The 23,919-nt window shown below is 37.5% G+C and overlaps 1 protein-coding gene across 4 annotated transcripts in view; it reads left to right on the top strand.

The window, feature by feature from the left end:
- The window catches only part of CDK6 (cyclin dependent kinase 6), a 205,703-nt gene that overhangs the window by 58,313 nt on the left and 123,471 nt on the right, over positions 1-23,919 (top strand). For all 4 annotated transcript variants that reach the window (XM_059712312.1, XM_059712314.1, XM_059712313.1 and 1 more), the window contains exon 3: positions 3,515-3,650. In XM_059712312.1, coding sequence (XP_059568295.1) covers positions 3,515-3,650 — 136 coding nt within the window. The remainder of the gene's footprint in view (positions 1-3,514; positions 3,651-23,919) is intronic.

Raw genomic sequence — 23,919 nt, 5'->3', positions numbered from 1 at the left:
TTTATGGATCAACGCTAAACCACTGGCCAGGCCACTTCTACTTTTTGAACATTCACTTGGGTCACATTAAGCGAAGCTCTAATGGATAAATATTGAATGGTAGTTTTCATTTCCTCTCAAAGTAATCTGAGATATTGCTCATATTCAACACAGTGTGGTTATATTTCTCTTATGGAACTGCAGTCATTGAAATGGTATTTTTGTCAGTTTACTGACTAGCAAAAAAAAAAAAAAAAGTTTAAAAAGTCTTGAGATGGTAGTCAACACAAGGAATCATACAGTTGAAGTTATTTTCCAGTGTTTGTTCAAATGTTCAGACCTGTCTGGTTCTTTGGGTTTACAAGTGTAGAGGTTCTAGGCAGCCTGGCCACATCCTCATTGGTTTGTATAAATATATTACAGATTGTTGCCCTCTTGCCAAATATCAGGGATTTCAGTTCTTTAGCGTAGTTACTTATGTGAGATTTGCATCTATTTTCTCTTTATTTCCCACCAAAGTGCCTATTATTTTGATTTGTGGTAATTCCAGGGGGAGTCTTTGTAGATGAAAAAGCATCATATATATTATATTCTAAAATGCTTAAGATTAATATTTATAACTGTTGAGTCACAAGACATTTTTCTACCCATTATGACTAATATAACTTTTTTACTCTGATAATGTTTACTGAACAATTAAGTCAAACTAAATTTCTTATTTAAGTGAAAAGCAGTATTTCCCAGAACTTCGGTGGAGCACTGGGCTATAGGATGTTGATACCCAACATTAGAACCAAAAAGGGGATATCCTGCAGGTCCTCCTAGGACTTTTACTTCCCTCGATGTCACTTGTGAATTTTGGAAGAGAATGTGATACGCTCCGTTTCCCACATGAAATTAATAATGCCACCTTTAAAGAGGATTATCTCCTTGAACAGCATGAGCTGCTCCTACCTCACACCATTCTTTTTGTAGCCTGGAATATGTATATACATTAAAATTCATATAAGAAGATTCCACACTGTATATTGTGACACATCTCTTAAAAAATTCCACTTTTTAAAAATTGCCAGTTAAAATTAAGGCCTTTCAAATTGGCAATTACAGAATAGTCATGGGGATGTAAATTTCAGCATAGGGAATAGAGGCGATAATGTTGTAGTAAGTATACTAGTATATGGGGACAGGTGGATAGTGGAAATATCAGGGGGAACATTTTGTAAAGTATCTGATTGACCACTATGCCATATGCCTGAAACTCATACAGAATAATACTGAATGTAAATTGTAATTGAAAAATAAAAATTTAAAAATAAATAAAATAAAAATAGGGCTTTTTCTCAAAACGGTGAGTCTTAATATTTTGAATAAAGGGATATAACTTTGAGGAAAAGTACTTGGGTGGGTTAGATGTTATTCTTCTATTGTGTCATACAAAGAGTGCTTGCAAACGGTTTCATGAGCTGAAGCAACATTATATGCCGCGGCTGTTTGGTAACTTAACGGTTTGAGAGCAGGTGACTTTGGCTCAGCAGTGTGTTATGATCACTTCATTCTCCAGTTATGTCCCAGTCAGACGTTTCTTTTCCTTTTGAAAAGTACTTAAATGTCTTACATATTAAAAACTCTAAGTGCAATGAGAACTAGAGTTACTGAAATCATTGCCGCCAGAAGCAGTGGCAGACACTGTGTCTTCCTTGAGGAAATGTAATGGGAAGCATGTTTACAGGAACGTTTATGAAGCACAGGAGCAGTGGTGAAGCCCCATGTTTGACCTTGAGTTTGGTATAGTCCATCTTTGGTTCACTGCTATTTTATTTTATGACAAAAATAGACGCAGCAGATAGGAAGAAGCTTGGTTATTTGGAACTCCTTTTTCTTCCAAAGGAAATAAAAAGTGAAGCCATCAGAGTCTATGGGTCTAATGGGAAGAAGATGGTTCTCAGGAGCCCATGAATGCCTGATAGGTTACTCGGAATTACCCAATTTATGGAGTTGTTTTGATAGACGTCTCGGGTGTCAGATCCATGTACGATAGCAATCATGTTTTTTCATAGTGTGGCACTCAGATGTCTTATGATACTTTCTTTAATACATTTACTAACTAGGAGTTTTTACTTTATCAGAAGAGTGTTCCAGAATAAGTCACATTGGTGACTTTGGAAGAGTTTAGAATTTAGAAAAAATAACTTTGGAAGTAGATGATTAAAACTTTAACAATCAGAATATTTGGAAGTAGATAAATGTGAGGAAGAAATTCAGTTGATCTTAGTGGATTTGAATGGAGTGGTAGAACTCACCTCAAACTGCCCGTAATTAAAAAGTAGTTTGAATCTGGCTGTGAAGTGTGTGTGGTTGGTGGTGCTATTGTTCACCCCACTAAATTTAACTTACAGTGTTCTTTAGTTTAACATTGAGTTTAGATTCACAGAGAATGTTGTGGGTCCCATATAGCCTAGAGACATACAGTCGGGTGGTATGGTAGCCAGGTAGGCATTAAAAATTTAACAGAGGTAATATACAAAGTGGATAATTGAGAGTCAACCCTGCATTTTAGTAATTGGGTTATGTGCACATTTATAGTTAGTCCCTATAAAGAGTGTTATTAAGTTTTTAAAATGAAAGAAAATAATATGAATAACATTTTATTAGCCTTTTCTGAGTGTTTATATTACATCCTTGTCAAGAAATTTACTGACATCTTGTTTATGAGTGGCTTAATTCTTCAAACAATTGCTGAACATCTCATGTACTAGAGAGTGTACTTTTATGACTGAAATCAAAGGAAAATGTGTCTTTGACTCAATTGTTTTGCTGCTGAAAACTTTGTTTTCAAACCTTAAATTTTGAATTGGTGTAGGATTTTATGAAAGAAATTGAATTCGCCCAGCCGTACTTGATCATGAAGTTGGTTAGTCTGTCTTTATCATTCAAGGTGACATAGTTTACCAATGCAGTTTCTTCCCTTGAAAAAGAAAGTTCGAATTTTACAGTTTTAATGAGCACGATATTTGGAATTTTAAAGCTAGGAATGTATACCCTTTCCAGGGAAATCATTTGATTGACCAGAATGAGAAGGCTCTCTTAGAAATAAACCAAATTTCTCCATATTCCATCCTACTTATTTTCACAGACATGATTGTTCACACCTTAAATTCCAGGGAAAACTTCATTGCAAAGTCCAGCATCTCCAAAGAATGCTCAGTCAGTCTTTTTAATAATTCTCGAACTGTGAGCTAAGAACCATGTTTTTCCTAGGCTGCAGTGTTTAAAACTATCAGCAGCAGCAAGGCCCACCTAAGGTCTTAAATAAGGAAACACTCCACAAAGATATTCTCAGGCTCCACTTGCCTTCCTTTCTCTTTGCTACTGTGTGTCAAGTCCTATTGGGTATCCTTACAAATTATCACAGGAATGGTCAACACTGGCCCTGTTTTTATTCCTGTTTGATCAAAATGAGGGACATATGTAAGACGTACAGGTTATTTCTTTGCTTATTGCCACCTACTTACACTCTCTCTCTTTTTCCTTTTAGGTTATTCGATGTGTGCACGGTGTCACGAACAGACAGAGAAACTAAACTAACATTAGTGTTTGAACATGTTGATCAAGACTTGACCACTTATTTGAATAAAGTTCCAGAGCCCGGAGTGCCCACTGAAACCATAAAGGTACCAAGAATCGTCTTTTTGCCTGGTCAAACAGTCACACTGTATAGTCTATTAAGCAATGGCATTCTTTCCTTTATGAAAATTGCCAGAATTGGAGCTTTTGGAACTCAGTGTATAGATAAATATATTTAATATAGCTAAGTGGGATATACTGTAGTTCATTAATGTTAGGGCTCAAGTGGAAAATCCTTTAGTTCTTAATACCTTTATTGAAAAATATCTATTTGTTAATTATGTGGCCCTAACTTTGGAAAGTATAATGCAGTAAATATAGCTCAGTGTTTTTCTGATGATTCATGGACTCTGAGAGATATAATCTGAAACATCATATGTGAGCACATTAGATACTTTACTTGTATATTGACTCCAGGATATACCATGCTATACAAATCGGAAATACTGGTCTCAGGCCCTTCTTTCTTCAATTTTTCTCATTAATAAAAACATTTATATGAAGCTAGTGCTAAGGACCATCCCAAACTCTTGGGATTTAAAGATGACTTGGGTTTTTTAGAAGTCAGCAAGCTAAATGCAGTGTACTGACTAGAAATTCTTTCTTCCTTTAAGTCTAATGGAAAAAGCTGCTTATAAAGTTTAGTTGGTGTCTTCGTTCTAATTAATAGAACTTCCCAGTAGGTCTTTTAGATCTATGCACATCATGTGCAGATTTTCATGAAGACCCTTTGTTTTTGTGAATTAGGTGACTTAATTAAGCAGACTCCTTATCTTATTCGTTGTTTATAAATGAGTTAAATCATATTTATAGGAATAAACAGATGAAAATAGTTTACCTTTTTTTTAAAGACAAATCGTCTATATTATTTTTAAAAAATATATATTTATATTGATTTCAGAGAGGAAGGGAAAGGGAGAGAGAGAGATAGAAACATCAACGATGAGAGAGAATTATTGATCAGCTGCCTCCTACACGGCCCCCATTGGGAATTGAGCCCGAAACCCAGGCACATGCCTTGACCGGAATGGAACCTTGACTTCCTGGTTCATGCTCAACCACTGAGCCACGCCAGCCCGGCAAAAAATAGTTTATCTTTTAAACAGAGTTAAGAAATGTCTTTTAATGATAGCAAGTGGTATTCCCAGATACTGACAAGTAGAACTTGATTTATTCCTTTGGTTTTAGACCAGCCGTGGGCAAACTACGGCCCGCGGGCCGAATCCAGCCCGTTTGAAATGAATAAAACTATTGAAAAAAAAAAAAAACCGTACCCTTTTATGTAATGATGTTTACTTTGAATTTATATTAGTTCACACAAACACTCCATCCATGCTTTTGTTCCGGCCCTCTGGTCCAGTTTAAGAACCCATTGTGGCCCTCGAGTCAAAAAGTTTGCCCACCCCTGTTTTAGACTAATAGAGAATTTACTTTCTCCCATCTGCTTTTCATAAAAGAATATGGTGCTCAATAATTATCCCATTTCTTTCTGAGCAGTTTTAAGGACATTAGATCTCTTTAAATGTAGGTATTCCTAACTACCTGTTCTTGCTTCTCTTCTAGCTCTGTACCCATCTTTCCTCTCAAATTCTGTTCCATTGACTTTAGTTTTCTTCTTTTTGAGTTTGTCTTTGTGCTCAATACCTGTTTGTTAGAGGAGAGCCCATGATAGGCTTATTTTCCCCATTTACATATATCACATAGCAATGTTTCAAGTTCTTTTAAATACCTTTTGGGGTTTTTTTTAAGGCAGAAAAACACCCTAAGTATTTGTGATGGTTGATAGTTGGGTGAACTCATTGGGGAAATCTTGTAATTATTGCATAATGCTCATGTCAGTCTTTGATAAAGTAATTTAAGGGTATAATCCTGAACTGATCATTGTCATTGAGAGGATCGTGAGAATAAAATAAAACCATAGGTGTTTCTTTCCAACATTTTAAATTGCACCTTAATTCTAAAAAAAATTAATAAACACATATAGACAGCTTATTCATACTTCGTCTTGAGGTTTTCATCACATTCTTTAATCTCTTTTCTTGATGTCCCAAGATATAGCCATTCATGTTGATAGTGACCTTTGCTTAAAAAAGCTTCATGCCTACTGTACTACGAAGTCAACAAATACCAAATGTTGTCTCATAGGCTTATCATTGCCATATCTTGCTTTCCTCTTTCTAATTCAGAAGTTATTTTTTTATCTACTTAACTATGGAGGACTTCGTTGCTGTCTTTGTTTAATTTTTATTTGATCATTTGAGATTTAATATTGTCTTCTTGGACTTTCATGTTTAATTAAACTTATAGGCAGGAACACTTTTAGGCTTTATGATAAATTTTCAGTGTCTTTGCTTATATAGCACCTTCCATTTATGGGGACTTCATGAGAAAAAAAGGGGGGCTTTCAGATTGTTATTTTTTCTCTTTCATGCCTTTATCTGCCACCCTATGAGTAAGGATCAAGGCAAGAGATTCAAACAAATTCCTTCCCCTTGTTCCTTAGTCATTTGTTAACTGCCTCCCAGAAAAAGAACCACTATATGACAGGATGTATATGGGGAGAGGCTCCTGTGTAAAATCATAATGCTTTCAAAAAGTAATGCCCTCTTTTTCTGAACTGTCATTTGGTACTTAGGCCTCCCTTTAAGAGTACATTATCTTTCCTCATATAAGACCTGGCTTATCGACTGTTTAATCAAGTCTTTGAGAGCCTAATATTCTTTGGACATTCTGTGAATGTAACATGCTTGATGAAGTTGACAATATAATTTCACGAGTAGGAATTCGAAGACCCTGAAAGGGCACAAAAGATCAGCCACCTCTCCAGAATAGGACAGGGCTCTTTTAGTGCAAGACCATATGGCCTCTTTGGATGACTCAGTCCTGGAATAGAAATTATATTTTATTTATGCATCTTTAACAAATGAATTCTCTAGGGCTTGAGAAAGCCGAAAAGGTTTGTGTGTCTGCATGGGTCATTTTCTCTGTGAATTACATTTCATTTTATCTTCAGTTGAATGTTTCTTAGAGATTTCTGTTGGTTGTAATAGTTTCAGTCAGAGATTACATGTACTATTAGGTTTGTTTAACAAAACCCAGACTTCAGAGGCTGACACACACTCCTAATAGCACCTGTTTTCTGCCTCTGGGCAATATCTGTTTTAATGAATAATATCTGCCTGCAGTAAACAGTGGCTCTGGTGTCAATATGGGATGCCCGGGGCTGGTTCATCTTTTTAGAGCTGACATAATGGGAAGTGATTGACCGGTCCCCTGTACTGCAGATGAGGAAAGTCTCCCAGAGCTTCCCTCCTCTCACCCCAAAGGAATCGAGCCATGGCCCCTCTCTGCTCCTGGTGGTCTCCACTTTGCCTGAATTATGAGCAGGTGATTTGTCTCATCTTTGCAGGACACAGAACAAATTAACATGAAAATATCGCTTCTCAGAAAACAAGGCAGGCTTGAATGCCCTGTCGCTGCTGGTCATTAGCCATCTGCCACCAGCACTCATACTCTGTTTATCACATTTGAAATTCAGAGCAGATGTTGCATAATAAGGTGATCTTAAAAACAAGGCAAGAGATTCAAAGAACAGATACTTCACAATAACGATAAGGATCCTGGAGGGAAATTCTTTTCAATCAAATGTCATGACTGGAGTAATCGAAGAGACCATGTTTTTTAAACCCACGCGCACACATCTCTCCTTATATTTAATGCGAATTGCTTTTAGTAGTAACATGGAATAAATTGAAAAGAAAGTACATATGTGAAAGATGCCTGAGAAGACTGTTTAATGAGTTTCATTTTAATAAGCCAAGTGGGACGTTGTAATAGTAGTTCTGGTGCAAAAGACCTCAGAGGTCAGCCTTTTACTCTAAGATGGGCCTCAACTTAGAGCAGTTTGACTTCCTATAGTTCACGCCTATAGCACAGTTGGATCTCTTAAGACTCATAGCTGGCCAGCATGCTTTCCCTGAAAGTCTGTTTTTTTATTGGTCCTCAAGATCCTGTGTACCCCATACCTTCTCTCTCTCTCTCTCTCTCTCTCTCTCTCTCTCACACACACACACACACACACACACACACACTCACACCATGCTTTCCTAGCCTCTGTGTAGCTGGGCCGCAGTTTCCTCTTCACTTTTTACAACCTGAGTCCTAAGAGTCTTTCATGTAATTGCACTCCCCTTTCACATCAGGGTAGCATTTGAAAAGATTGATTATTGTAATATTCTACCCAACCAAGTTTTGCACATTCTCTACCCTTATTATGCCCTATAAAAACACATTACTCATAGTGTGTTACCTATTGTGCTTAGAGGCATTCTGGTTTTTTAAAAAACGGGTATCTGAACTGTTATCAGGAATGTAACCTATATTATAGTTTTTCTTTGAAGAAAGTTAGCTTCAAATATAGTCTTTTGACTCAAAGGAAACATTTTCTCCACACAAACCAGACTCTCATGCACACCCTTACTTGTGTATGACCTCCCCCAACCCCCACACACAGAATTTGGGGGGATTTTTTAAAAGAGGAACCTCAGATATATTGCTAAGCAAAAGTTAAGCAGCCAGTCTGAGAGGGTTAAATCAAAGTCGCACCAGCAATTGGCCATTGACTCCAGTAGGAGAGAGAGATGACCAGAAGTGAGTCAATACTGAGTTTACCCCAGATTTAGGGGGAAATGTAGGACGAGTGAGCTACAACTGTGGTACCTTTCAATAATTCAAGAAGCTTCTTCAGAGAATAATATTTTTAGATCATCTGACTTTGAGGTTTCTTCCAGAAATAAATCTTGAAGCAGTTTCCTGGGCCCTTGTAGTAGCCAAATTCATATCTGGAGAAAGAGGACAGAATTATGCAAATATACTTATCTAAAATATGTAATAAAAAAGTATAACAGTTATTTAGTGGTTTGGATTTTTTTTTCTAAAAGGAAATATGGGTTAAAAAGTAAAAGCTAGTGTTATTCTAAAGGTACTGCTAGACTGACTCACTAAAATAAATAATGACTAACTAAAACAAGCAAATGAAACTTTGATCAAGCTCACTTTGAATCTCTTTAGAAAATACTCTCTCATCTTAGGCATTGGATCTGTTTGTAGAGTCCATTAAAAAGTTACCAGCAGTATATACCCAGTCTATATCACCATAGCGACAGATAGCAGAGTGATGCTCAGTATAGAAGAGGGATAATTCTCATCCAAGTTTAGCATGTGCCTAACCTTCCTGGTTACAGTCTTCTTTCTGGGCTCTTTCCTCTAAATCAGCAGTTCTCAACCTGTGGGTCGCGACCCTTTGGGGGTCGAACGACCCTTTCACAGGGGTCGCCTAAGACCATTGGAAAACACATAGATAATTACATATTGTTTTTGTAATTACTCACTGTGCTTTAATTATGTTCAATTTGTAACAATGAAATTGGAGGTCACCACCACATGAGGAACTGTATTAAAGGGTGGCGGCATTAGGAAGGTTGAGAACCACTGCTCTAAATGTTGGAACATTCAAGGCTTCACCCTTTGCCCTCTTCTCTTCCCTGCCTACACTTTCTGGCAGGTGATGTCATTTAACCCCAAATTTTCATAGGTCATTTATTCTCCAGCCTGACCTCTCCCCCATGCTCTAAATGCATTATAGTCATCTAGGCATTTGATATCTTTTCATCAAAACATTGTCCAAGAATTATCTCCCAAACTCAAGCCTTCCCCATCTGCCCAGTTATTTGAGCCTCAAACCTAGGCATCAATTTTGGTTTTTTGTTTTCCTTAACTATCTTTATCCAATCCATTAAAGACCACTTTTGGTTTTATCCTCCAAAGATATCCCCAATTTCACTACTTTTCAGTGTCTTCATTGCTAAAGCTGTAGTCCAACTCGTCAAACCAGCTTCCTAACTCAACATGCTGCTCCCACTTCTGCCCCTTTATAGATCACCCTCTGTGTAACAGCCTTGCTAAAACGTGATAAAAGTGTTACTTCCCTGCTGAAAACTTGCCTCCAGGGTTGCCTATGACCTATAGAATAAAATCCAAAGTCCTACATGATCTGCAGCTCTTTCTTCCTACACCCTCCAAACTCTCATCTGCCTCCATCCTTCTCCTGGTTCACTGTTCTCTGCCACACCTGCCTTCTTCCTCTGTTTCCAGTATCCTTCCAGCTCAGTGTGTACTTCCTGTTCATCCTGTTTGGAAAGTTCCACATTTCTATTTCCTAAGCCCCACAAGTAGGATTTCTACATCTTATCATTCTAGTCCCAACTCATAGTTTCATGATTCCTTCTCTTACCACCTCAACGAAAGCTTCGCATTTAGTGATGATTTACCACATTACACCACCTTGTCCTGTTGTCTTCTTCAAAAGGCTGAGCTGACATTATCTCATTAATGTTATGTGTTGTTTATTTTTCCCAACTGGAAGGTCAGAGTTTTAAAGTCAGACCTCTAGTTTATTATAGTATCCCCAGGTAGTAGCTTATATAAGGGACCCTATAAACAAGTGTTGGTAACCAGCCTACATCTTAACTTCAACCCTCTGAAATGTAGGCATCAATATTCCCATTATATAAGTGAGTAAACTGCTATTTCAAGGATAGATTTTATGTACACACACACACACACATATGAAAAGTAAGTGGAGGGCATGTCATATCTCAGCACATCCACTTGGCTCTTTTACTTTAGTTTTTATGCTGGGCAGGGACTCTGTGGGATTATCCATATTGTAATTAAGGGTTTGCTTTGGTGGTTTGGTTTAGATGTTGTCTAAAACCAGCAACTGATCTTCACTGAACAAAAAACATTTTCTCCTGTAATACAGCACTGACTTAACAAAATTCCAGAAAGTGTTCTCTTTCATTGTTGGACTGTGTTAAATATGTTTTATATTAAAGATGGAAAACCAAGAATTTGATTGATGCTCTTAATCATAGATCCTATCTCATCTCACAGGGGAATATATCTAAAAGATAATTTGGGCTCTGACCGGTTTGGCTCAGTGAAGAGAGTGTCGGCCTGCGGACTGAAGGGTCCCAGGTTCGATTCCGGTCAAGGGCATATACCTTGGTTGTGGGCACATCCCCAGCAGGGGGTGTGCAGGAGGCGGCTGATCGATGTTTCTCTCTCATCGATGTTTCTAACTCTCTATCCCTCTCCCTGCCTCTCTGTAAAAAATCAATAAAATATATTTTTTAAAAATTAAAAGATAATTTGGTTAGTTACACATTTTTAAAAATTTAAACAAGATTCCAATAATTCACCTTTGTGTGCAGAGTTCTTCCCAGTCCCCACTATCAGAAAAGCAGCTTCAAAGAGTTGTTACTTTTTAAAATCTAATTGAAAATACTCTCCTTATATCTATGCACTTGGGTTTTTATTATTCTTATCTGGAACTTTCAGGTACTCATATATATTTTGAAGTTTGGAAGTTAAGAAAGCACCATTCTGCTCTGGCCATTGTGGCTCAGTTGGTTGAGCGTCCTCCCGTACACCGAAAGGTTGCAGGTTCGGTTCCCAGTCAGGGCACATACCTAGGTTGCTGGTTCGTTCCCTGGTCAGGGTGCATACAAGAGGCAATCTATCGATGTTTCTCTTTCTCTCTTACTCTTTCTCAAATCAATAAACATATCCTCAGGTGATGATTAAAGGAAAAAAAAAGCACCATTCTACTAGAGCAATTGCTAACAATTTGCAATCACTAAATTTTAATTAGTTAAAGGCCTGTAGAGAAGGTATCCATCAGATATCTAATAGCATCTTATTCATTATTCCTAAGAAAATTGGAAGAATTAATTGGTCCTTTTATTGCAGTTAAGAAAATAGTGATTTCTTTCTAGTAAATATTTGTTGAATATACGAGTGCTTTCACAAACATTTGGTAACCCCATAATGGCAGTCATGAGAATAAAATATCACCAGCATGTGAAATATTGTTGAGATTACTATCATTCTGCTCTTCCTCTTCCTTGTCATCACTCTCAAAGAGCAAAATTCTCCTAAAAGATTGACTACAGTGGAAAATCAAACTAGACGTGTTTGACCTGATTTTGGACTCATGTATCATAGCCTTGTTGCCTGTGACACTTGAAGTCTTAGGAAAAAGAGAATTCCTTAAAAAAAAAAAAAAAAAAGAGAATTCCTTGAATATTAGAAATAATCAAGAATAAATCTAGTTGGCGTTGGTGGTATAGTGGTGAGCATAGCTGCCTTCCAAGAATAAATCTAACCTCTAAAAACTCTGGCTTCTACCATACATTGGTAAGCTTAATTTAGGTGTCTGGAAAATAGACTAAACCCAACAAATTTTGAAAAAATGAGCTACCACCTAATAAAAGGTTAATGAAGTTAGTTAGGTAAACATGATGCTCTGTTTCTCCCAGTGTGGTCAGTGAATCACCTACATAACCACAGCCTGGGGTGCTCATTTTACATAGCCCTGCCCTAAGCCATTCATCAGTCCCAAACATAAACTCAGGAGGGAGTTTCTAAGAAGTTCATATGACATGACTGGGAAATAGAAAATATCTCCCTTAGATTGGGCCTGCCCTCTGCCACCCGGGAGCAGGCCTAAGGCAGCAGGTCGTTATCTCCCGAGGGGTCCCAGACTGCAAGAGGGCACAGGCAGGGCTGAGGGACCCCTCCTCCCCCCACCTTGTGCACAAATTTTTGTGCACCGGGCCTCTAGTATACTAATAAAAGACCAACATGCAAATTGGTGTCGCTCTGCTACGTCCACCAGCCAATCAGGAGGAGTATGCAAATTAATCCAACCAAGATGGTGGTTAATTTGCATATGCAGGCGGGGAGCAAAGACTGAAGATGACTGAAGACTGAAGAGGCTTGGTTTCTCCACTGCAACCAGAACGGAGAAGCCTAGCCTCACTGCTGAGGCCACAGCAGAGAAGTCAAGCCTGGGTCCCGGGTGCCAGAGGAAAGCCGGTGCAAGCAGCCAGGGGAAGGAAGACCTATTGCATGATTCTCTTCATGCAATGGGTCTCTAATATATATATCTATATATAATGATAACAGCATTTTCCAAGAAGATTCAAAGACCTAAAAGATAGTGAATGATTTGGAGCTCAACAAATTTGTAACTCAAAGGTTAGAATCATTAAATTGGATCACTAATGAATCTCATGTTTGTCCAAAAAAGTGAGTTGAGCTAAAAGGTTTCAAAGGTCACTTATAGCCTAATATTATTGTACCTCTAGATCTTTACGCTTAAGGATCCCCTTAAAGTTTAAGTCAGAGTTCATATCACCAAAGTGGGTCAAATAATTTATCTACATATTTACCTTTTTTAAGTGCTCTTGATTCCTTCCTGCAGTTCATTCCATTTATCTAGGATCATTTCCCAGGCTGAAGAACTTCCTTTAGTAATTCTAGAAATATAGGTGTGTTGTCAGTGAATTCTTTCATCTTTTGCTTATTTGATAATGCCTTTATCTTCCTTTACTTTTGAAGGATACTTTTTCTAGATTTTGAATTTTATGTTCGAAGTATTTCTGCATTTTTAAAGATGTCATTACATTGGCTTTTGGCTTTCATAGTTTCTGTTGAAATGTTAGCTCTCCATCTTTTTGTTCATTTAAAGGTAAAATGTCTTTTTCCTCACAATGCTTTGAAAATGTTATAATCATCACTGTTTTTCAGCAGTTTGACAATAATAAAGCTAAGTTTTTTATTTGCAAAAAAAAAAAAAAAAAAAAAAAGAAAATATCTCCCTTACATTCTAAGATGACTCTAACCTGTGGAATATTTGCTTGCCTGTGCATCGGTAACCTTAGCCATTCAGAAGTTCTAACCTAAGTCCAGGTGAAGTCAGGTGTGGCATTTTAACTAAAGTCGCCCACACTATGACACTTGTTTAAAAGTTTTAACTTTTAAGTTGTTTTTTTTTTTATTGGAAAATGTTAACTCATTAATGAAGAGAAGACACTTAGGAATATGAGAATTCTAACTTGAAATTCTTAGGCCATACAGAAATCTATTTTTTAAAAAAAAGTGTTCATAATTTAACCTTTGAAAGATGTTTTTTGTTTCATTTTACTTATGTTTTCATAGTTCTCTGTGATCTTAAATTAGTAGGCCATTACCAGACTTGCAAGTGTAACTAGTCAGAATTCCTAAGCCTGTTTTATAGATGAGGAACCTAAGCCATATGAATCCTAAGTGGATGATAGGCATAGATTTTTTTTCATTGACACCAGTGTGGGCAAACATAGTATTCAGGTACTCCCCTTGGGGCTTGTGTATTAGAAGCTTTGATTGCTCAGAATTCTTTCAGTTGTGGTTCTAAGCCTTTAACAAATATAAATAGTAGCTTTGTTGATTTTTGTATGTACCATTGCTTTCTGTTGTCCCTGACCATACTTGTTCATTTTTCCTTTCTTGGGCAAAACCAAAGAAATATTTATCATTCTATTCTAGTATAGTCACACCACTTTTAGATGGGACAGCTAAAATAGAACATAACAGGGAACTGGGGACCACGGGGCATAGGAAGATTTCATCATGAATTAAGTTGAGGAACTTCAACATTAAAGGTTGATTAAGTCTATATTCAGCAAGCAGATATTGATTTATCTGGAAACAGTGATCCTCGGTTGAAGATGTTCGGATGATAGGGTTAGCATAGAATGAACACTTGATTGCTCCCTGTTGGCATTTTAATTTCACTAATGTATCATATTTTAATGTTCAAATCTGGAATTGAGAAATTCATCAACACCCATAGCTGAAGACCTGAAGTGTCTATTGAGACTAGAGCAGTTCTCAACCTATGGGTCGCAACCCCTTTGGGGGTCTAATGACCCTTTCACAGGGGTCGCCTAAATACATCCTGCATATCAGATATTTACATTATGATTCATAACAGTAGCAAAATTACAGTTATGAAGTAGCAACGAAAATAATTTTATGGTTGGGGGTCACCACAACATGAGGAATTGTATTAAAGGGTCGAGGAATTAGGAAGGTTCAGAACCACTGGTCACTAGAAGGTTTAAAAGCTGTAGGTGAGGGCACTGCTTTCCTCTGCTATCTCCTTCTATGAAAATAGATTCCGGGTCAGAGAGATGGGATACAAAAAGAAGGAAGAAATAGGTTTGTGGTAACAAGAGAATTGATTGAATGGGTCCCAAGAAAAAAATAAGAGTTTTATGAATCTGCAATAAACCCCAAAAGTAGCTTTTGTAAATGCATACAATGTTGAGTGTAGGTATCAGAAACATTATGATGATTATTCTAATCATAGCAATCTATAATAATAAAAGCATAATATGCTAATTAGACTGGTTGTCTTTCTAGAGGATGCCATGGCAGTAGGGGTTGAGGCAGCGGGCAGGGGCTGAGCCCCTTGCAAAATTTTCGTGCATCGGGCCTCTAGTTTAATATAATCATCAAGTTCTTTAATATTTAAACCAGATATTAAATATGGGCTGATTTATGGTATATCTCCAGTGCAAAACTGTATGAATGCAAATAAATGACATACAAGGTCAAAACTATTGGTCACGTCTTATCTTTGACATCACCTCTTCTAAATGTTGCTACTATACTTACATCCCTTGATATGCATCTCATCACTGCTGTAAGATCTTGATAAAAACACTTAGGAATGGGGAAGAAAGTAAAATATAAATTGCATTAGAATGAATTAGGAAAAGAGCTGAATTTTGGTATCCTCCCAAGCAGAGAGATTTATGAAAGCATCACTCACCAAGAGAAAGGACTTCTTTCCTTTTCTGTTTCAACTTCACCATCACTTTCACCACCACAGTTTCACAGGACTTCTTACTTTATTTATCACCAAGTTCCATAATTAACATATGGTTCATGTTATTGATTTCTCAGGTTTCAAAGTAAAATAAATTGAGCTTTCTTCCACATTTAGAATATACACTTTTTTTAAGGAGCTCTAAACAAAGACACGCATTATTTGTAAGTTAGAGAGCAGCTGCCAGAAAACAGAAAATTAGGAATGGAGTCATGGGTGAAATAATGGAGATACTGTTCAGAGGTAACCCTTTGTACAGCAGGAAATTTTCCTTAGCAAAGAGACAGCTGAGTTTGCTTGTAAATTTTGCTAGAAACAGGCCTGATTTAGTAACATTTAGTGCTGGTTAGGAGGCCGAAGACAGCACTTTTCAGCTTTGGATACCAAGCAAGTGCTCTCTTGTATGGTCTAAACACTTTACAGTTTCAGAAAGTATGTGTGTATGAGTAGGGCTGCTACTAACTTTTAACGACTAGAATAATATATAAACAAATATTAGATGTGGGATTAGACATGAATTTTCTAAGCAAAAAAATTCTAGATACTATCGTAAAAGAAATAATTCATAAATTATACTATAAAATTTTAAACTTAAAATATTCAAATAGAACTAAAAGGCAAAAATTATGCCAGAAGTTTAATAGCCTTAACATATAAAAAGCTCTTACAAACTAATAAGAAAAAAAAATTAACCAGTTTTAGATATGGGTAAGGAACATAAACAGACAAATTCACAAAGAAATACATGTATACCCAACAGCTGATAGACAGATGAGGCAAATGTTCAACCTCACCAGTAGAGAATTGTACATTAAAAAATCAGAATGTACCATGATAGGAGAGGATAAATAAATTATAAAAATTCATTTGACAGAATGATTTTTCAAAAAACTCAGTTTTGAAGAATAATTGCCAAAAGAATGAGATCCAAACTGTATATGTACCGTGATCCCAATTTTGAAATACATATTACATACATGCATAGAAAACTAAAAGGACATACACTAAAATACTAACTGTACTATCTCTGTTTATATTTATGGTTTAAAATGAGCGTGTACTATGACTACGTTAAGCCATATGAATTGCCAGTAATCGACTGCTTTTGCTCTACAAAAATGGCATTTTCATAAGACTAACCTAATATTTTTATAATCTGACAAGGGTGTTTTAATATTTGTTTTTATGGAGAATGCATTCTATTACATGGAAGTTAAAGTTCTTACATCTTACATATCTATTTTCTGCATAGCCCAACATATGAGCAGCATAATACCATTTTCTTTGCTGCTAGGCAACACATTAGAACATATTTTGTAAAGTAATGTGTATACATTTAAAATATATAGTATATTTTTATTGATGCTGATATTAATAAAATGGCAAACGTTGAAAGACTAGGGAAAAAATAATGTAGTTAAGACTGACTGATACCATTGTTTTTATCAGAAATAAAGATTATCTGTAATCTTATTGGCATTTGACCATTTAGTATAACTAGGCTGTGGAGAAATTTCATTAGATTATAAATAGAAGGAATTGCTGGTGAGTAGTGAACTTTTAAATTAATGTCTGCATATGGAAAAAAGTTACAAGCCTGTTTTTACTATAGTGGCAGCCACGTGGTGTGGGTTTCTTTAATAATCTTTCGCTTTTCAATATTTTTTACTTGAAATCAGCTTTCAGTTCTCTTGTTAAGAATGAGCTCATAACAATCACATAATATAGGTAAGCAAAGGCTTTTTAGAACATACGCATTATTCTGAGTCTAAAAAGGAACCTTTCTTTTCAAACCTGTATTGGCCTACATAGGCAGATTGCCCACAAATAGATAAGATATTGTGAATGCCGAATTAGTTTAATGGAGTGTCAAATGTCTTACCAGTGTTTCCTGAAGTAATAAAATATTTGAGAGTCGAAATGCTAACAGTGATCTTCCCAACATACATTCACCTTACAATAACACAAATAACTCCACCATCCACCCAAAGACAGCCTACATTTCTTCTAAATTAAAGGACGGAGAGGGGGGGTGGGAGGGTTTGATGCCAAACAAAGGAAATTTGTATGTTTATTATTTTTCAAGCTTTTTCTCCTGTCTTCCTTTAAAGTCTGTTGTCCCTTCCCATTGAGGCCCTTTGAACGTATGGAGGTGAAAACAGTGTGGACGACAGTAAATGAAAACTGTTGCGGATACGCTGTTTACAAAAAGTTAAGTGCCCGCAGCTTGGGTAGTCCCCGAGTTGGATTTAGAAAATAGGCGTCACCACACACATTCAGAGTAGCTTGTATCCCAGACCGAACCATCTGCGCACCGGGTAGAACTGCTGAGTTCCCGCCTAGCCCTGTGAGCCCTAAGCTGTCAAAGGTGGAGGCAGCACTGGGTGGGAGAGAGTCCCATCTCACTCAGCAAGAAACCACTGAGCTTTCTTTCCTCCAGTCAGAAGAACAAAGTCCCAGCCTCTGGTGATTGATGAGCATGTTGCCGGGGGAAATGGACTGGAAAATCATCGACTTGTCTTTTACTTGCCACAGGAAAGCCATAACAGAGATCTCTATTCTTCTTGTTCTGATAAGAGGCCTATGGAAGCATCGGGGAGGGCTGGGAAGCCTGTAAATGTGTTAAATCCAGCTGCTTGCTGGATTGCCTTTTAAAATACGACTCATAGTTCCCTAACTCTCCCGTCGAACATGTGTGCTGTTGGATAGTCTTTGACAAGCTATGCAGCTTTTGACCGTGACCATGTGGCATGCAAGCTGAGAAAGGCTATTTTAATAAGGACAGGTATCCTCTATGTAACCTAAAAACATGCATTTCTAAAATGTATCTATGAAATGAAATTCCATGTGTAGAATTCTTGTACTCCTGCTGGCATTGTTAAATCGGATATTTATAGTCTGGAAAAACTTGGGACCTCAGAAGTGTGAGCTGGAGCTAAATTCATAAATGCAAAAATTTTAACTAATGAGATATGACGTAAGAAGCACCCCCACAGCACATCTTGCTGGGGCAGTTGTAGGTATCACTCTTCCAGCTCTGGATTGCACATGCACACGTCTGTGGTAATATGTGAAGCATCAGTTTTGAGAGATTCCAGTTCACACCATCTAGTTGTCACGTAAGTGGGAATATCTGTGAAGTTGAATAGGATTCCTATTTATTAATGTTTCAACATTGGTCTTGGCAAAAAGGACCTATTACTTACATAGTATGTTCTTAGCACCCTATATAGATTTGGAGTATTTAAGTTTTCATTAAAATATTACTTTGTGATCCAAAAGCAGGAATCCTCAAAGACACTGTTGGCGCTGAACTTTATAGAAAGGCTCAAGTCACATTATATACTAGTATATTTGGGAAATGTGTTTAAGAAATTAGCGTTTCCACTTCCATGATTTCTTGTTTTGTGTCTTTTCCAGGCCTACATTCCAGTTCTGAGTTAGGAACATTTTTAAATCTTTCCTAAAGTCAGTAGGTCTCTCACAGATTGTATTTACAGAAATAACAGCCCATCCACTAAAGTTATTTCCAGAGCCTTTATCTGGTGGAAGTGGTCATGCATACCATTTTATTCTCTCTCTGGTCTTGTGCTTCTTGCCAGAGCAAATTGGAGAATTTTGTTAATTCCATTTGTTGGTGGAAAGATAGACTGCCTGTCCCTGTAACTAACTCTTTGTGGCCAAAGAATGGCCATTCTGAGGCCACCACTCTAATGTTGGCTTTGAAAGCCCTCTTGGAAGCAGAAACACAAGTCCTTTTTCTCCCCGGGGTCAACCTGGTAACACTGTAGGTTATTGCATTCTCTCCCTCTATTATTCCCCCAAAGAACGAAAGACTTTCTAACTTAGACCAAAACTTTCACATGGTTCATTAGCTGAATTCCCTGGTTGCTGTATTTCTTGTTTTCTTAGAAACCAGGTACATTTTCACATCAACGAGTACTAGTACTTTAAAACTTTGGAGGGAAGAAAAAGTGAATTGAATAGATTCTTGGTTTTATGAGACTATCCACTACTTCAGAGCCACCAAAGTTTTACTCCATGCCATGAACAGACAAAATTGAGGAGCCTCTTTGTTGTGTCTTTGTAAAAGGGCCTTAGAGCTTCACAGATTTTTTATAAAATGCTCAACAGTGTGATTTTCCATCACAACTTTCCTCTTTTTTTCTCCTTAAATATGACTTTTGTGTGGTTCACAAGATGGTGCACAAGATTGTGGTTCAGTGATCCCCTGCTGTGCCTTTTTTTTTTTTAAATTAAGTGTCTTCATCATTTGTTTGTCGGAGCTGAAATCAGCAAGGCCTAATCCATTGCAGAGCCACCATGTTTATCCACCACTGGCAGAGTTTGATTTCTGATCATATTAAGAGGAGAAAGTGGATCTTGCCCAAATTGGGACAGATTCCCCAATCTTGCAAAACGTTGCAGGCAATTAATGGGCTTGAACTCAAGATTCATTTGTGTGTGTGCTTGTGTGTAGGAGAAAGAGTGAAAGAGATAGCCCGCGCATAGAATTTTTAAACTGGGCGCCACTGTGGTAGTTAGCTAGAGGCAAGAGATCCCCTGTTGGCTCCTAGGCCTTCCTGGAAGCTGCCTGCTAGGAAACTCTTCTTGGAGATGAATCTCAAGTGGCTTCCTTCTGCCTGAGGGATGGTGCTATCCTAACTCAGACCTTAGAAGGCCTTGGAAGAGGAATACTCCTTCTATCTGAAGTACTTTGGAGATTGGAGTCCTGCAGTTTGCCACTCAGGAAAATAAACCAGCATATTAACTCCCAGCAAATGCTACCTCCTTGGTTTGATGCGGTTTGTAAAGCCTTTTCTTCCTGGTTTGTGCGCCCCGCATTGTCTGGGATCCTCTCATCACTGACCAGCTGGCTTGTTGGTGAATAGAGCCGTGGGCCCCTCGCCATGTTTCATGTGAGGTCTTGGCTGGGTGGCAAGCAGGCAGCCTGTAGCCAGTGTCAGCAATTCAGGAGGAATTGGCACAGCGTGTCCCCATTAATTTCTGCTTGTCACATACTGTCATGCAAGTTACACCAGAGAGGAAATGACCGTTAAAAAAAAAAGGTACCCTTGTGGCAGTGGGTCCCCTCCAGACGTTCCCCGAGGTTAAACAAGTGGATACAATTAGCTCTCCACACAGACAGCTGCAGGGGAAGGGAAAGCCTAGAAGTGGGCCCCACAGCAATGTGTCTTTCCTGTTCGCAAGGAGTGTCAGCTATCAACATCTGCCATATTTTAACCCTTCAAAGGGCCCGGTAAATTAAGGGGAGCTATTATCCCACGCTCTGCTGATCATTATCAATCATAATGCCTTGGGAAATGACCACAGCGCTGCTGCCCTGGTGGCGGGTTTTTGTACTTTGGGGAGCGTGGGTTTTTGTGTGTGTGTGTGTGTTTTCCTGTCTTTGCTGAGAGCAGACAAGGGTGGTGGGGGCAACGAGGGTGAGGGAAAATGGGCTCTTTAATCGTTGGTAATTTACTGCCACGAGGAGGGGAACTAGAGAGGCAATAAACTCCTCTTCAGTTCAAACTGAAGTCATTAAAATTGGTGGGCTCCAGACGGCTTCCATTTCCAGAGAGATCGATCTTGCTGACGGACTTTTGTTGAGCCAGCTTCTCCAAGAGCTGGGGTGGTTTGTAGAGCACAAACAAGAGCTTTGGGAAATGAGAACCAGTTCTAGAGGAGGAGGGCCATCCAAGATGAGCAAATAAACTCAAAATAAGTTAGAGGCTTCCAAACACTGTTTTATTCTTTAAAGACTGAAATGATTAAGCTGTTGTTATCCAAGTAGCATCTTCACCAACCTTGGTAAGCACATACTTTGTTTTGGGGTAGATTTGTCTCGTGAAAATCTAATGGCCAGCATGGAGGGGACAAATGAAGGAGACAGTCCCAAGTGAACTTACATTTATTGAAACTTACTTGTATGAACAAATCCTGAAAAGTGTGTAGAGCAAAACAGAGAATGGTATATTACAGTGTTTTAACCCCAATGGCTATGGGGTTCCCATTTGTGAACTTGAAACTCTCTTTTCTGAAAAGACGCCATCTTGCTTGGGGCATGAGTGTCTCTATCAGACAGGTTTTCTAAAAATGACCAGTAATGATGACTGTATGAGACATGAGCTAATGTTCATCTGTATGATTGCACTAAGAACAAAACATTGGAAGGACTTTACTTGGATTTCACTGTGTTCTTACTTAATGTTACTAAGGAAAATTCTGGCGCCATTTAAAATAAAGTGAGGGCTAAGACCAACCGTTAGGATAATTGAGTAGAAATAACACTAAGTCATATTATCTAGATTGTATCTCTTCCTCTGTGGAAGAAAGAGGTGACATGATCACTGAGGAGAGCTTGGAGAGAGAGTCAGTGATGGATGTTAGAGCTGTTGCAGTCCTCTAATGGCTTTATCTAGTCTGAGACCATCATTTTATAGATTAGGAATCAGAAGCTCAGGGGGGTTCCATGTAAGATCTCACAGTGAAGCAGGGGCAGAACTCAGTCTTTCCTTCCCAGGTGAGCTGTTTATATTATTGCATGGGCTGACTTAGTACAGCAGCAACAAAGGCATCCCCCTGCCCTGTTAACAGAAGAGAGTAGAAAGGAACGCAAGTCTAGGGTAGAGGCGACTTTCTTCAGTAAGGGACATAGTCAACTTCTACCTGATGTTAGGCTATAAATTGTATGCACCAGTTTTAGTTGGCCCTATAAGAGCAAGAAATGCCAATTTTAAAAAATTGTTTCAATAGGATTTGTCCAATTTTAAGTATATTTAGTAATACATAAAAGTATTTCTTAATTTTAATGTCAAAATAATATATAGTTTAGAGAAATTTACCTCTTTAGGTATTTATAATCTTTTTTTTTTATTTATAATCTTTTAAATACAGGGTGTCCCCCCAAAATGTATACACATTTTGAATAATTAATTCCAGTGGGTTAAATCTGAAAAGACAGAATCATCAAGTGAGCTATTAGAAAGTGTGTATATATTTTCGGGGGGATACCCCATATTGGATCACAAAGAAGAAGCAGTAAAATATACATAAATGGGAGTTCACAAAAATATGTACTCAATCCCTAACTGTGGGTTGACTCTATATGAGTTTTTCTATTACTCATGTTACAGAGCTCTGATTTTAGGGGATAATTGGTCATTGACTTCTGTTTGAGCTTGGGCACATATGGAAGCGTATAATTTAATAAGTTAAATGTCAGTTTGATGTTCAGAAGTGGATTTATTCATCAGAAAATAGATTCTTATTTCAATACAAATGAAAACATATAGAAACTAAATTATACTTCTTCATGTTTAAATTATACTTCTCCATTGTTTTCTCAGAATAGTTTCTTAGGCCTGATTTCAGAATCTTTCATACAGCATCAGGTTTCCATTGAAGCACATACCTGAAGATTGTGTGGGCTCCAGAGGAATACCAGATGATGGGAAACAGGATAGCAGAGAAAATACCAATTTAGTGAACAATGATGAGCCAATTAGACGAAAAAACATTGGCTTGAACTTCATGGGACGGCACCGAATCATTACTAACTCCTGTGGTATTCAGAATCATAACATCAATCGTGATGAACTGCTTTGGGAGTCATGTGTCCATAATATGTAATTCCATAAAAATTCTCTTGGTTTTGGCATCAATAGTAACTATATTTTTTAAAATGGCACATTTCATTGGAAACACTTGCGTTTAAACATGTCAACTAAGAGCTTGAAAATATGTCCTAGCATTCATTAAAATTATAATTGCTGAGTTCTCGTGGGAAAAAAGTAGTTTCTCATTTTAAGTCCCGAAGTTTCAATAGGATTTGATATAGCATTTCATTTCACTTCTAGTTCTAATGACTCACTGCATTCTTTTCCCCAGAACTTATCCCCTGTTTACCCTCAGAGTTCTCTCTCATGTAGACACAAGCCTAGTGAATCAATAGGCATGACTATTTTCATGAACAGTTGAATAGTTCAACTTCTGTAACGTCACTGGAAAACCTTGTCTAGTCCGAATGTTTAAGAAAAATGAACATTTCCTATACATTTGTATCTGGATTAGATTTGGCTTTAATCTTTTTAAGATTAAATTCTGGGGGAAACTTTTTAAAGTTGACCTGGGACATTCTCCTGTTTTTGGGAAGTAGCCCTGTCCTCATTTTGCAGATGGAGGCAGCTAGCATAACCAGCTTAATTAATGACTTGCCCAAGTTCACACAAGTAGAAAGCCAGGAGCTAGATTTGTGACTCTTGCACAATTCTTTAGACTGTTTTCATCTCAGTCACCATAGTAGGATTAAATATAATTTATTTACCTTTGTCAGTACTATTTAATGGTAAGTCCTATTTACATAAATGCTTTCGTATTTCCATGCCCTCTGGGCCATTAAAGCAATTTATTTTTATAATTTTAATTATTATAAGCCTCTCAGTGTAAAATAAATTCAGAAACAAAATGAAGACAGATCTGTTTAATTTTATGATGATTAAACCCCATAGTGTCAGCGATAGTATTCAGAAAGA

This window comes from Myotis daubentonii, chromosome 10, assembly GCF_963259705.1.
Source record: "Myotis daubentonii chromosome 10, mMyoDau2.1, whole genome shotgun sequence".
Classification (NCBI taxonomy): Eukaryota; Metazoa; Chordata; class Mammalia; order Chiroptera; family Vespertilionidae; genus Myotis; species Myotis daubentonii.
Note: the sequence above shows the minus strand (reverse complement) of the source record. Positions and strands in the feature narration are given on the sequence as shown.